Raw genomic sequence first — 15,770 nt, 5'->3', positions numbered from 1 at the left:
TGCAGAAAAACCTTCGCACTAGAAGTCCACCATACAACACATTTTGAAATTCAGCTTTTGGATGAGTTATTGACAAACTACTAAATGATCGAACGCGAATTACTGAATGATCGATAACATCCTTGGCTTTCTGCCAAAAAACAATTTCATCCAAAGGAATTTTTCGACCAAAGTCCAGTTCAGCCAAACGACATTTTTAATCGTAAGCCCATTTCTGTTTGTATTGTCAAATGACAAACAACTGTCTGCCTTGTTGCATTCTCCCCTTCCCCGTTGAAAGATTTGATTGATTCAGCTAGAAACATATTTTGTTGGTTACTAAAATGCAGTGGCGTCGCGTAACCTCACTTTTTACCTGTGCACTGACACTAAAAACGAAAATTTTGATATTTTTACAGCCCAAACGGAAAATAAAATGATCAGAGTCGCTTAAGCTAATCAAACTCTAGTGATTCTATGCATTTTCGCACTCAAAATCCTTAAATTAAAATCCAGTGCACAGGTAGATTGAGGTTAGGGAAACGCCACTGCTAAAATGGTCACTTCGAACAGCTTCCCATAGATTGACTTATCCACATATCGATATTTTCACTGATACATCATTGAGCAAATATCGCCGATATCGATAACGCTTGATTGTGTGCAGTCCTTAATTGTACTGAATTTTTTCGTGGAATACTACATAATTTAGATGAGAATTATTTCTACATTTCTACTAGAATCTTATCCATCTTCAAGGAAAATTCTTCCAAACTTCCATGGAAATTTCCACTAGACTTTCACGTACTTCTTTTTAATTTCCTAGAGAAATACCCTTATTTTTTGTTTCTGAAGATCTAAGAGAATTTTTTATAAATTTCACAGAGAAATTATTATAAATTTCCATGAAACTTATTTCTAAAAGATTGAATCTTTATATTTCCGGGATCTTTCCCAAGTTACACGGGAATGTCTTATGATTTCTCTTCTCGAGGATATTTTGGAGTTCTGACCGGTTTTTTTCTGATTTCAATGCAATATTTCCCAGCTTTTACGCTTTTCATATTCAACGTGCGAGAAAATGATACAAACTTCTTCCAACGAAGAATTATTCAACACTCGAGTGTACCGCATCTTGCTCGGATTTCGATGACGTTACTGATAAAATTGAATTGGATGTCAATATTCGGGCTCATCATGATTTCAATTCAGGTTCCAAAACAAACCAAATTATTGCAATTTGGATAGACCGGAACATTTTTTTTCGCATTACAGCTTGGTGTAGATGTGATTATTGTTTCAATAATTCTTATTAATGTTATTTAATATTTCATTTTTGTATTACGAAGTCATAGGTAATCATTTTTCAAAAAGATATTTAGATTAGGATATCCTACTCAATAAAATTACAATTACAATTAAATTTATTGAATTGATATACCCCTTCCATCTCCCCTGTGTACGGCATTGGTCCGACTCAACAGTCTTTCAATCCAACAACCACGAGGGAACCAAGGAACGGGAACTAGGAATGGGCGATACCGATACGATATATCGGGAATCGATATTTTCGCTCCGATTAATCGATATTTCGTATCGATTTTTTTAAGTTCGATATTTGACTGTATCGATTTTTTCTAGCGGATATCGGATTTCGATTTTTTGAATTCCAAAAATATAGCACATTAGGCACAATCTGTTAAAAACTGCGAAACAGCGAAACTTTGATGTGCGATTCGATGACCTGAAATGAAAAATCTAAACTATCCCCGTTTTTTTTTTTTTTTTTGCTCCTGCTTTTAATTTTTTGGGCGTATCGATATATCGGAATATCGATGTTTCAACGCCGATATTTTTCGGCATCGATTTTTCGACAATAAAAACATCGATTTGGCAGAATCGATATTTTTCCGAAAAACGCCCATTCCTAACGGGAACATTAGTATAGTGAATGAGACAAGTAGGCGTAGAGTCAGAAGGCAGAACGCTCCGCTCGACACGGGCGCCGATCCGATCGCAATCTCGCACTAAATATACAAGCACGAAGCCATCGTTACGCAAACATGGCAACAGCGCACTTGATGATGTGGTTATTTACAATGGAACGAACGCCGAACGCTTCTCTTTACCTATGGAACGAGAATGTGTGTCTGTGTTGGTAAGCCCTTACCACGGCAACAAATACATAACATGGTGCGGCCATCTTTGTGCGCGTCCAATAATAATCATGATGAACAGAGCACACGAACGACGACGGCCTGAGCGGAAAAAAATATATCGAATGAATAATTAGAATTTGTCGTGTTGGTAGGGAATTTATAGCGCAACCAACCAAACAACCTAATTGAATTGGAGAACACGGACAGGGAAGGTGCGTTGAAGACCCTGAAGCTGAATGAAGAGATACCAATTTCATAAGCTTTGTGTTTTAATAGGATCATCATAGGGTAGATGCACCTTCAGTTAGCCGTCAAACTTTTAATGTACATCAATACTTTTGATCGGTGTGGTACCAAGCCTGAAGTCAATAATAAGACCATCATATTTTTTGTTGTTTGTTTAGGCTTAGGGTATCTGAAGGATCCAGCTACCTTGATCGAGATAGTGAGAAGGAATTGACAGATACGATCAATGATGTGATTAACATTTTTCGCTTACTTGCGGCTCCGCGAAAAGCTAATTTACTCGTCTTCTCTAATTAATTCTCAGCCTTGGTGAGTGGCAGTTTCTCATAAAAAAAAGTTCTCCCTTGGTCTGAATCTCACTACAGGGATCTTCCAGACCCGAAAACTAAAACCCAATAATCCAGTGTAGTGCCAATTCCATAACTGATGTTACTTCCCTATTCTACCAACGAAACCAACACACCGGATACAGCGAAACGCCATGCACGGAGCGCGCGGGTTCTGGTGCAGAGGAACAAACACCCAAGTGGCAGCGAGAAAGGTTAAAACTACGACGCAAACAAATTTATATTTGAATTTCAAATCAGTCCGAGGACTGAATAACTCGAACTGCTGGCGCACATTATCGCACCTATGACTTTGGTTTGTTCGTAGGAACAGCTCAATGGTGTTCTCTGTTCACGCTCATGGGTGTGTTAATGAATTATTTTTTTTTAATAAAGACACATTCATCACACATTCAGCAGGTTCTTAAAACAGTTCGAAGAAAGTACGTGCATTGCGTGTATGAGAATAAGTTCAGATAATAGTTCTTATACATCAAACTAGCAGTGTTATCGTCGAAATACACTGCCCTTTTCGTCATACCACCGTACAGCATACATGAACCAGCACTTATTTTATTAATGGAAGGTATCGCGCTTCCCAATAGAAATAGTATTCTGAAAACCGATACTCACAAAAATAAACAGAAATCTACCCTTCATTACTTGGTAGAGGTAGGCATGCTTGGCATTAGGAAAAGACTCATACCAATCAATTCAGAGAAGATAGAAACCAAAACAAAAGATGCAAAATATCTTCGATGACATTCACATCGCGCGCGGAAACGCTTATCGGTATTTCCAGAATTTGTGTTGTCCTTCTAGAATTTTAATTTGTTCGAAACTGGTATGGACTGAAATATTAAAATTATGATTCCAATTCAGAAACTGAACTTAATGGTTGGTTGGTGACTTCTACTGACCAAGATCTTTTTCACATTAATTCAATCAGACTTGAACTGGTTGCGCAGATGGCGAGATAACTTCTTCTGAACCGCCAAAAAGATTAATAGCATCTATCGTTTTTTTTACGATGGCAGAAATAATTGAAGTTAACTTCAACTGGTCACGGTGGCCTAAGTGCTGAGTTAGCAACCGGTCTGTGCATGTTAATTCGTTGCGTTTTTTTGCATTATCAAGTTCCCGGAAGTGAAGTGCAGTTTTATGGCCCGTTGGTGATAATCGTGAATTATGGGAAACAGAATAGCTCACAACGAAAGCAAACAAGATAAAATCGAGAAAAAAAAACAATGCTTTGAGAATAAAATTGATTACCCTGAAGTACTATGCTCATTAAAGGAAGACGTTTTGTTTTTCTCATATCTATTTATGCGAATACTACGAAGTTGAAAATGCCTCAATCAGAGAGCTGATGATTGGTCCCACTATAAGTGAACTTGTGCTAAAAATTATTTGTTTAGTTGCGCTTGTGCAATTTCGCAAAAACCCGACCAAGATATTTGCTCAGAATGCTTCTAAATACTTCATTGTTCAAAATATTCTGATGGGATTTGAAATATGTAGGTGTGGAAGTAAACTCTGCCTTATTAGAATGCCCATGCTATACATCCATAAATCAAAATTTTGAATTATGTTATCACAAGTTTTCATATTAGTGCTTGAAAGATAAACAAATTATTTTGGAGGGTTATCAAGGAAGCGAGTTGGACTACCGTAAGTTATTTTAACGACAAAAATGCTAACTAGTGAAGGAACGAGATACGAACGCCTATTCGCACCTTCACTTTCGTTGTTTCGAATGCGTTCTTAGAGACTGTCTATTGAAAACAACAATAATTGCCCAACTATGCTCATAGGCAAAAGAATATGTGTGCACGACAACTTCTTCTGTATCAGGTGGCATGTTTCGCCGGGAATACTACGCCGACGACCACAAGCGACCGGCCGTCCGTCCGCAGTCCCGGTGGATTGGAGTTGGTTCGATTCCATCCGGTTGGGTCTCGGTGGTGTGCTCGACTCGTGCTCTGCTGCATACCTACAGTGCCGGTTCAGGACCGACCGGAGGAGTGTTTGGGCTTGTTTTGCAGCTGCTTGCTGCTGCGGTGATGGTGGTCGGTAGCATTGCTGCTGTGTTGAGTGAAAGCATACCACCAACTACGGACCACCACGCGGTATGAGTTACACAATGTGTTTGTGTGATATGATAATGTTGAAGTTTGTTAAACATCCAACAACATTCAAGTGAGAAACAAGTGCAGGAGAGTAGCGGAATTGTTCAAAGTATTAATCCCTGTGTGTGGAACGCCTGTTGGGCGCATCACGTCCGAAAACGACATGTGCATACCCAATATACTTATCAGATGTTTGTTCATATTTTGGCGGGAACAACAATCCCGCAGATTATCATTAGATCGATCGTCGAAGCAATACCCAAAACTCGCTGTTTCCCGTTGTCAACAAGATACACTATCGCTATATCACGCATGAAGGAGGAAATGTACTTACCGTCGCATCGCTTACGGTGTAATTTATGTTGGGGCTAATCTCGACAACGGATTCCGTGCGAGAATTGTCCGCGAAGCCCCATGTATAGTTGAAACTCGTCGGTGGATTTGTTTGCGCCGCACACATTTTCACTGGCGGTGTTATCTACACCTTGGCTGGCTTCGTTATCAGTTAATTATTATTATCAAGCACTCTGAATTGCTACACAATATGCTTTGAAGTCACTTTGATTTCACTTTTTATCTTGCACAATAGGGTTATTTTTACTTTATTGGTCAGGATGACGAGTATTTCACTTTTTGTTTTCTAATCTGGAATCGATAAAAACAAGATGATTTCGCTGGTAGTTTATTCACACATTACTAATTTTTAGGAAATTGATCCCCAGAGTTATGATATAACTGCGAGAGAGCAAACTTTAGCCACTATTTTGTCATCATACTTGTGAAACAGGTTTATGTAAATATCGGCTGCACTGTGTTTTCCAATCCTTTTTTTCAATAATTTGTTGTGATCTGATCTGTTTCTTTAAATATTAAATATGAATAGAGGTTTCCAATTTCAGGACATCATGCAACAAATGAGCTCCTTTAAATTTGAATCATCTTAAACTAGTAGACATTTATAAGGGTCTTGAAAATATGATAACAGCTTGAGAGATTGACATTTTTTTGTCTTTGTTAGAGAGGCTTGCAGCCCTTGGCTGACTCGCCTCTAACATTGACAAATTTCAACAGATGATTTTATTAATACAAAATTGGCGTATTAGACTTGCGATTTAGGTTTTCTCGATATTGTCAATAAACATTGGAAAGCAAAGTATATAGTATGTACTGTTGAAGCAAGCAATATAAAAATATGTATCCGACAAATTAACTAGATTATCTTTTATTTACTACATAATGGCCATTGTTGCGTAAAAATCGGTTGATGATTACCTGGGACATGAAAGTGTGTAGTCTAAAAATTTTCTTTGCACTTTTGTGCACACAAATGCGCACGACAGTCATTTCGATATATTATCGATATATTACAATACAAGTCTTTGGGTATTCTACAAAAAGTTTGTTTTTGTTTCATAGCCTTTTAGTAAAACTTTGTTGTACGAGATAAGCAAGCCGAAATCAATAAAACAATGTTTGTTCCAAATCGCAACGGAACAGAGGCTTTAAAATATTTATACAAGTTTAATTCTTCATGTGTCCAACAAAACATTTGATTATAGAGTAAAGAACAGCTTTGCTGTAGAGACTTATACAGGTAGCACTACTCCCGACTTAACCGTTAGAGCATAGTTTCAATCAAAATTGTTCTTGCTGATAGAGTATGTTGTTTTATATCATTAATTACGGACAACGACCAATAAAAAATACTATAAGGTATTGAAAATAGCTTAGAAAGTAAACTAGTCTGCTGCCAATATTAAATATTTTAATTTAATTTTGTCCGTTTGCCTGGGGTTCCTATGTACGATAGTTATGCGTATAGAGACAATTTATCAATCAATGGAATCAACAATGAACTGAATTATTTGACTAACGTGTATATTTTATATGGGATAATCATCCTGGCAAATTCAACTAAAACGGAGGATTACCTAGTACCCAAACTTTATCCTACTAGTGCAAACGAGCTCAAATTGAGAACCCCTGGGATTCCTGAAAACAATCCTAATCACAACAAAGGAAGGAAAAATCGATTACAAAACGCGTAATCAGCCTCGTAGTGCACACGCATATTGTTCCGGCCACTAACACACTGCTGCCTGGTGGAGTGACGTTGCTCGAAAAACAAATAGAACACGCCACACAAAGGCACCGCCGCCGCGCACACTCCGAGAAGCCTACCACCGTCAAAACCGAAAAGCGATTTCTACAGGACAGGACAAAAATTTCCCACACGTTCAATATGAGCAAATTAAAAATTCACTTTTTCACTTCCTCGCACTTACACTTTTACGCACATCGCACATTCGAATACATTGGCCATGCACGGATGAGTCGAAACCCACTGCTATCGCCACTGATAAAAAGTTTTTGTTGATAACACGCGTTCCAACTCGAAAGCACCATCGAAGCGAACCGCGTCAGGCAAAAACGATATTCTTTACCGACGCCATTTTATGAGCTGCCGCCAGCCAACATTCTTCTTCGTTATTTCTCTTGGCGCAGAAACGACTCACCAAGTGAGAACGGAATGGCATTTTCCACCCTAAAAACGCTCCGATTGTGGCATCCGAGTAGGGCCACTTCGCGCGTCATTCATGATTGAGTGTTCTGCGTGGTTCTGTTCTTATTCCTAAAATATACGAATAATTCCACGACACCGAAAACGGCAAAGAAAATGGTATTTGCGCGCGCGAGGGACACCGTTGGCTGTGTTGCTTCGCAGACAACTCCTACAACTCTGCTAAGTCGTCCGACGAGGCCTCAAACACCACACTCCTACCTTTATCCAATATATTCCACTAATTCAAAAAACTGCTCTGACTACTGCGACTGACGTCGATGTTGCAGTGGTAGCGGAAGCACTAGCGGTGGTGGTGGCATGTGAGAGTATTACCACGCGCGCGGGGTGGAAAACTCACTCAGAAAAAAAAGAACACTGTAATGATCAAGGATCACACTACACTAGTATCAGAAAATGCCAGTCAAACACCGAAGAGCCGAGAGTGCACACTACACACAACTGGATCTGTCTGCAGCACTACGAATACTAGCGAAGCCAGCGAAATTGAGTTGTGTCGATGGCGAAAAGAAACAGACCCAGACCCAAACGAACCAGAGCGACAGAGCGTCCGTCGCGAGGCAGTCGTTTATGTGCATATATCGTACCTACGTTGTACATAGGGCGGCTTCTATATACTCATACAGTTGAGGCACCTGGGCAGTGTTGCCCGATTTTCAACCAGAATGATTATAATAGTAGAAAGGTTTATAACTAATTTTGAAAGTATTTTTTATGTTATTTTTCAAAAACATTTTTGAGTTCAATAATTGTTTGGAAATTAGAATAAAATCTTAAGAGAACAGATGATTTTTACCCTTTCTCGATCATCAAGGTGTAAATTGACTTGATGAAAAGTTATTTGCTAATAATTTTGCAATAATATAATATTATGATCATTATTAAGAATTCTTAGACGATTTGTTTACCTTACTTACTTCCTATTAAAACTGAGCAAGATCGGACTATAGGTTCAAAAGTTTGTCCTACTCTTTCTTAATATAATGCACCGGAAAGTCAATATTATCGCCAGAGCCGTAGCGAAATCTTGTTTGGGCGCCCTCTCTTACTAAGAAAAAATGTGCAATGTTTAACATTTCAATAACATTTTGAAATTCACCTTTAAGTTTTTTACCTTTATTTATTAACAAAATTTTCAGTCTATGCTGGCTGATATTGTAAAAAAAAGTTAGATTGAAAAATTTAGTGGAATAAAGATACTTTAAATAACAAGCAGTATTTCGTCTTTAGAAATGTTGTGATATTTTTTTACTATTTGCAAAATATGGTAGAAATGTAAGGAATTGGCTTTTCGTATAGAGTCTGAAAGTTATTTATTTATGATTCCTTTCAGCTCATACTATCCATAACGGCTTTTTCTTGCTCTCAATTGAAGGAACTAACGAAAGGGATTCAAAAATCGTGACAAATCGTATACAAATGTCAGATGGTTGGAACAAGAAAATCCAACTCTGAAGTGGATCAATCGATGATCGAACTCGCCAACGGATTTCGGTTATCTTTCGTAATTGAAGAAAAATCGATGCTGAGTGACGGTTGCCTGATCCCTGGTGGCCACCAAGTGATCCTCCGGAAGTTCCGGAACATTCTGTAAAATGGTCAATTTCAGTAATTCGTCCCAGAAAGTTGCGACTTTTTCTAAACCATTTGTTGTAGCACTATATACCAGAGCAAAACCAACGCAAGCATCACTTATTGACCGTTTTCACATCCGGTGAAGGCGTCGCCCCCCCCTAAATGGTGGAAAGATTGAACGGGTACTGAAATGAATTCGCTTAAACATGTGCACTTTACGATCCAATCATATTCAGAAATAGGTTTTTGAAATTCAAAAGATTCCCAAAAAACTTATAAGGGTATCCAGGATCCATACTATATGAAATTTAAAAACAATTCGAAACATTTCGGGCTCAAGAATTCTCCTAGAAATCCTTCTAGAAGCTCCCCTGGGAATTCCGGAAAATTATCCACAAATTCCTCTGAAAATCGTTTGAAAATCCTTCTCCTGTAATTGTAATTTCTCCTTATCTAGAAACCCCCAACTAATTTTGTTTTAGGAAATTCATGTGGAAGTTTCTTGAAGATTTCTTTTCTTCCCTTCGAGTTTTACTTCTAGACATTTCTTCGGCTATTCTTCCAGGAAAATCTGCGACATTTCCTTCAGGAATGCATTCTATAGTTCCTCCAAGAATACATACGGAATTTCCTCCCAAAATTCCACTAGAAGTTTCTTCAGTAATTTATGATGGAAATCCTCCGATTTCGCTCCATAATTTCATCTGCTAATCTATAAGAAACTGCTTCGGGCATTCCACCAGGAACTCTTCCTTAAATTACTCCGGGATAAAGGTAGCTTCACACTTCGGGAATTTGATCCGCGGATTTTTTCCCCATGCATTTTTGCTTATGCGATGTTTTCGGTATTTGGGCACGAAAAATCAAAATCCTGGCCCCATTTAATATGCACGGGGAACAAAATCCGACGAAACTTTTTCCCGAGGTGTAAAGGCCACCTTACACCTCGGGAATTTGGTCCGCGGATTTTTTCCCCATGCATTTTTGCATATGCGATGTTTTCGGGATTTGGGCACGGAAAATCAAAATCTTGGCCCCATTTAAAAAGCACGGGGGCAAAAATCCGGAGGAAAATTTTCCCGAGGTGTAAAGGTAGCCTCACACCTCGGGAATTTGGTCAGCGGGAATTTTCTCCATGTATTTTTACATATGCGATGTTTTCGGAATTTGGGCACGGAAAATCAAAATCCCGGCCCCCTTTAAAATACACGGGGACCAAATTCCGGCGGAAAATTTTCCCGAGGTGTAAGGCAGCCTTAAGGCAGCCTTAACTTCCAGGACTTTTTCCGGGAATACCTCTATAAATTCAATAGCGAAATCCTCTAGAATTACATTTTGGAATTCTTTCTGCATTTATTTCAGAATATCCTTCAAGAATTCCTCTAGAAATTTCTTTAGGAATTTCTCCAAGAGTTCGTCCAAGTATTTCCCCGGAAATTTTTCTCTTCCTTCAGGAATTTCTCCGGGATTTTCCCCGTGGAATTGTTCTAGAATTCTTTCCGGATTTCACTCGGAATTTACTCCAGAATTTCATTCGGAAAATAATTTGAGAGTTTCTCCAGGATATCTTCCAAGAGTTCTTCCAGGAATTTCTTCATATCAAACAAAGAACAGCAATTCATCTGGGAATACTTTCAGGATTTCATCTGGGAATTTCTGCATTAATTCATCCTGGTATTTTTCATCCGGGAATTCCTTCATGAACTTCTCCAATAATTATTTCAGTACTACCTTGTGAGAATTAATTTGGAAGTGCTTGTGGGAGTTCCTCCGGGAGCTTCTCCAGGAGTTTTCCAAAAGTTCCTCTAGTAATCTCTCCAGGAACTTTACAGGGATTCTTTGAGGATATTTGGCAGGAATTTCAGGGAAATGGGATTTCGGAAATTCCTCTAGAAATTCAAATCCGGGTATTCCATCGGCTGATCCTCTGAAAATTTCTTCGGGAGTTCCACTAGTAGTTCCTCCGGAAATTCATTCAGACTTTCTTTCAGGAGTTCATTAAGGCTTTCTTTGGGAATTTATCTACAAATTCCTTCAGAAGTTCCTCGGAAAATTTCTCTGGGAGCTCCTCCGGGAGGTCCTTTAAGAATTCTTGCAGGAGTTTGTCCTGGATTTCATCCAGAAGTTGTTACGAGAGTTCCTTCAGGATTTCCTCCGGAAATTCTTCCTGTAGTTCTTCAATAAATTCATCTAGAAGTTCCTCTGGCAGTTCTTCCGAAAATTCCTCTGATACTTTCTCCGGGAATTCCTACAGAAATTCCTCTGGGAGTTCCTCCGGAAATTACTCCGGAAGTTCCTTCTCAAAGGAACTGCCGGTGAAACTCCCGGAGAAATGCTCATAAAAACTGCTGGTGGATCTCCCGGAGGAATTCACGTAGGAACTGCCGGAGGAGCTCCTGTAAGAACTCCCGGAGGAACTGCCAGAAAAACTATCGGAAGAACTTCGGGAGGAATTTCCAGCTAATTTTCTGAAGAAAGCCTAAATGATTTCCTGAAAAAAGCCTGAATGATCTCCTGGAAGAGCTACTGGTGGAATACCCGGAGGAATTTCTAAAGAAACTCCCGGGAGATTTTTTAAATGAACCTCCGGAGGAACTGCCAGTGAATCTACCAGAAGACTTCTCGGAAAAAAATCTTGGAGAATTAATCTTATAGACAAATCTCATCTAGCTGAAACCTTTGTAGGGAGAATTCCTTGAAGAGCTCCCAGAGAAATTCTCGGAGGAGCTTCTGGAGGGATTTCTGTATAATTCCCGGAGGAAATTCTGGAGAAATTCCCGGAAGAATTTACAGAGAGCCCCCGTAGGAACTGCCGATAGAACTACCGGAATAATTCTCGGAGGAAATCCTGGAGGAATTCTTGGAGGATCTGCAAGTTGAACTCCTGGAAGAATTCCCGGAGGAATTTTCGAAGGAACTCCTGCAGGATGTCCAGTGGAAATCTTGAAGTTTCCACCGGAATTCTTTCTGGATATCTTTGGGAATTAATCTAGGAACTCCTCCAAAAATTCCATTGTTGATTTTATTTTTGGTATAATTTCTGTATAAATTTTCGGTGGAATTCCTGGAGAAATTCTTTGAAATTTTCACAAGAAATTATTCGAAACTTTCACGGAAAAAAATATGGAATTTACACAGGAAGTTCGAAGATTTTTCGCGGAATTCTCAGGAATGTTTATTGGCAATTTTGCGGAATTTTCACGGAATATTCTTAGGAATTCCACGGTGCAATTTTTCAGATTTTTTTTATGAGAAACAGCATGCACGAAAGATTTATCTGAAGAATTCCCTGCAGAACTTATAAAAGAATTCGTGGAGGATTTCTTGGAGTAAATAATGGTGGAATTTTCGGTCAATTCCCGGCGAAATTGATGGTGGAATTCCTGAAGACATTGCCGAAGAAATTGCTGGAGGCATTCCTGAAGAATCCGGGCGTGAATTCGTCACGTTTATTGGCATTACGTTTTAGTACAAAACGCCGACTTCAACGCTGACGCGCAACGCGTTCTGTTCAGCCTTTACTGTTGGTTGTGGATTTGGTTTCAAAGTGTTTGGAGCTTAGAAGGGAAAAGTATCAAGCACTAATATTCATGTGTTTTTATAAAACTACCATAAAACAACGATTCAGAAGACCTAAAAAATTTGCCCCCCCCCCTCTAATCGAAATCCTGGCTACGCCCATCATGCGGGAGTTTTAGAACATCCGGTAAACTGGTGAATTTTAGTAATTCGTCCCAGAATGCTGCGACTTTTTTTTAACCGTTTGTCGCAGCAATTGTAAAGCGGAATTGCTGCAACCCTTACTCATTGGCCCCTGATGACCACCTACTGGTCCTGCAGGAGTTCAGGAACATCCGGTGATGTAGTCAATTTTAGTAATTCGTCCCAGATAGCTGCGATTTTTTAAACCGTTTGTTGTAGGAGTGCTAAAGCAATATCAATGCAAATACCGCTCTCAATGACTTCGGAAAGTTAGGAAACATCCGAAGATATTCGTTCTAGAGAACTGTAACTTCTCATAAATTGTTTGTTTTAGCGTTGTAAGATACAAAGCAATTTATTATTTATTATCAGACTAAGGCCGGAGTGGCCTGTGCTGCACATAAAAGACTTCTCCATTCAGCTCGGTCCATGGCTGCACTTCGCCAACCACGCAGTCTACGGAGGGTCCGCAAGTCATCTTCCACCTGATCGATCCACCTTGCCCGCTGCGCACCTCGCCTTCTTGTGCCCGTCGGATCGTTGTCGAGAACCATTTTCACCGGGTTACTGTCCGACATTCTGGCTACGTGCCCGGCCCATCGCAGTCGTCCGATTTTCGCGGTGTGAACGATGGATGGTTCTCCCAACAGCTGATGCAATTCGTGGTTCATTCGCCTCCTCCACGTACCGTCCGCCATCTGCACCCCACCATAGATGGTACGCAGCACTTTCCTTTCTCCAAGTGCGCGTTGGTCCTCCACGAGCATCGTCCAGGTCTCGTGTCCGTAGAGGACTACCGGTCTAATTAGCGTTTTGTAGATTGTCAGTTTGGTACGGCGGCGAACTCTATTCGATCGGAGCGTCTTGCGGAGTCCAAAGTACGTACGATTTCCAGCCACTATGCGTCTCCGAATTTCTCTGCTGGTGTCATTTTCGGCAGTCACCAGTGAGCCCAAGTACACAAATTCTTCTACCACCTCGATTTCGTCACCACCGATGCAAACTCGCGGTGGGTGGCTCACATTGTCTTCTCTTGAACCTCTTCCTATCATGTACTTCGTCTTCGACGTGTTGATGACTAGTCAAATCCGTTTAGCTTCGCTTTTCAGTCTGATGTAGGCTTCCTCCATCCTCTCAAAGTTACGTGCCATGATATCAATGTCGTCGGCGAAACCAAATAACTGGACGGACTTCGTGAAAATCGTACCACTCGTGTCAATCCCTGCCCTTCGTATTACTCCCTCCAAAGCGATGTTGAATAGCAGACACGAAAGACCATCACCTTGCCGTAACCCTCTGCGCGTTTCGAAGGGACTCGAGAATGCCCCTGAAACTCGAACCACCGACGAACCGACGTGTCACCCCATGGAAAATAATTCAAATTTACTGCCCACGACGCCATGATGAAAAATCATCGAACACTACCGCCACCCCCATAATGGCTCACGAATTTTTCGTAGCTCAGCCACCAACCTACGTGTATTAACATTGCAGCAGAGTTGTGTCTTAGCTCATTTGACAGGAGCGATCGCAATCAGAGAGCGCCAGTGACACGTCGGATCGTCGGTACTCGAACTACGCACATCACCCGATCCATACAAAGCAATGCAAAGGCCATTTATTGGCCCTTATTTTTCCAAGGGAATATCAATACAAATCAAGCTGTGGAGTCGCCTACACTAGATGAGATTAACAAAGCTATTAAAATGCTGAAAAATAATAAGGCAGCGGGGAAGGATCAGCTTCCGGCTGAACTTTTCCAACATGGCAATCAGTGATGTCCTACACTCAGTGCAAAAAAAAATCTGCTCTTTGATTTTACTCCATCAAAACGATTTTATAGTCTTAACTAAGTATGTTCAACTAATAAAGGGATATTTGAATTTTCTAAATGTTATGGCAAACTGTCAAAAAAATGCACACCAGAGCCACAGGAGCGCGTGCGCTGAAAATACACTCCAGTGACAACACTCGAGTGTATTTTAAGTGCGCGCGCTCCTGTGGCTCTGGAGTGCATTTGTTTGACAGTTTGACATGACATTTAGAAAATTCAAATATCTTTCTATTAGTTGAGCTTACTTAGTTAAGACTACAATATCGTTTAGATGGAGTAAAATCAAAGAGCAGAATTTTTTGCCCTGAGTGTAGGACAACACTGATGGCAGTGAGCAACTTTATAAAGTTCGGCATCATATTTTGTCGAAAATATGGGAAGGCGAGGAATTTCCTGCTAGCTGGTTGGATGGCCTCATTTGCCCGCTGTTTAAGAAAGGGCACAGATTGGAGTGCGCCTCCTTAATAAAAATTATGTTCCGTATTCTGTTCAACAGATTGAGACCGCTTGAAGAGTCCTTCGTTGGCGAATATACCAAGCAAGTTTTCGTGAGGGCCGATCAATGACGGATCAAATGTTTACCCTGAGACAAATCCTTGATAATTCCGGGAGTACAACTTGCAGACACATTATCTGTTTATTGATTTCAAGGCGGCGTACGATTCAGTGAAACGGAATGAATTATGGCAAATTATGCTTAAACATGGTTTTCGGCGAAACTGACACGGCTGATTCGTATAACGTTGCAAATTGCAGCTGCAAATAGGGCTTATTACGGACTTCATACCCAGCTTAAGTTCCGTAGTCTGCAAACGAAGACAAAATTCGCGCTGTATACTACTCTGATTCTTCCGGTGGCTTTATACGGCCATGAAACATGGACGTTAAAGAAGGCTGATCGGAGAGCTTTAGGAGTGTTTGAGCGTAAGGTGCTGCGGACAATACTCGGCGGTAAACAGGATAACGGTATCTGGCGGCGTCGCTTGAATCACAAGTTGTACCAGGTTTATAAAGGGCTGGATATTATTAAGGTCACTCCTCACAGAATCCAAGTTTCAAAGTGCTAGCGTTTTCGGGGGCACACCACTCGATACGAAAGCAACGCACACCTGTCATTTTTATTATTTCACGCATGCTGCGACGCAGCAAAGCTAAATCAACAAAAATGACAGTTGTGTGCCGCCTCCGTATCGAGTGGTGTGTCCCCGAAAACGCGAGCACTTTAAAACTTGGATTCCA

At 40.3% G+C, this 15,770-nt stretch overlaps 1 protein-coding gene across 10 annotated transcripts in view; it reads right to left on the bottom strand.

The window, feature by feature from the left end:
* LOC134220844 (zinc finger protein 432) overlaps nt 1-7,886 on the bottom strand; it is a 111,709-nt gene extending 103,823 nt beyond the window's left edge. For 5 of the 10 annotated variants that reach the window (XM_062699981.1, XM_062699988.1, XM_062699991.1 and 2 more), the window contains exons 1-2: nt 7,125-7,596; nt 5,174-5,484 (exon numbers count right to left, since the gene is read on the bottom strand). In XM_062699981.1, the coding sequence (XP_062555965.1) occupies nt 5,174-5,299 (126 nt within the window). In that variant the 5' untranslated portion in view covers nt 5,300-5,484; nt 7,125-7,596. Of the gene's footprint in view, nt 1-5,173; nt 5,485-6,770; nt 6,794-7,124; nt 7,597-7,621 lie in introns of those variants that run through there. The other 5 variants (XM_062699982.1, XM_062699984.1, XM_062699985.1 and 2 more) reach the window with 5 other exon arrangements.
* Nucleotides 7,887-15,770: the final 7,884 nt, after the last annotated feature.

The sequence above is a fragment of the Armigeres subalbatus genome, chromosome 3 (assembly GCF_024139115.2).
Source record: "Armigeres subalbatus isolate Guangzhou_Male chromosome 3, GZ_Asu_2, whole genome shotgun sequence".
Classification (NCBI taxonomy): Eukaryota; Metazoa; Arthropoda; class Insecta; order Diptera; family Culicidae; genus Armigeres; species Armigeres subalbatus.
The sequence above is the reverse complement of the archived record's forward strand: the minus strand, read 5'-3'. Positions and strand labels throughout refer to the sequence as shown.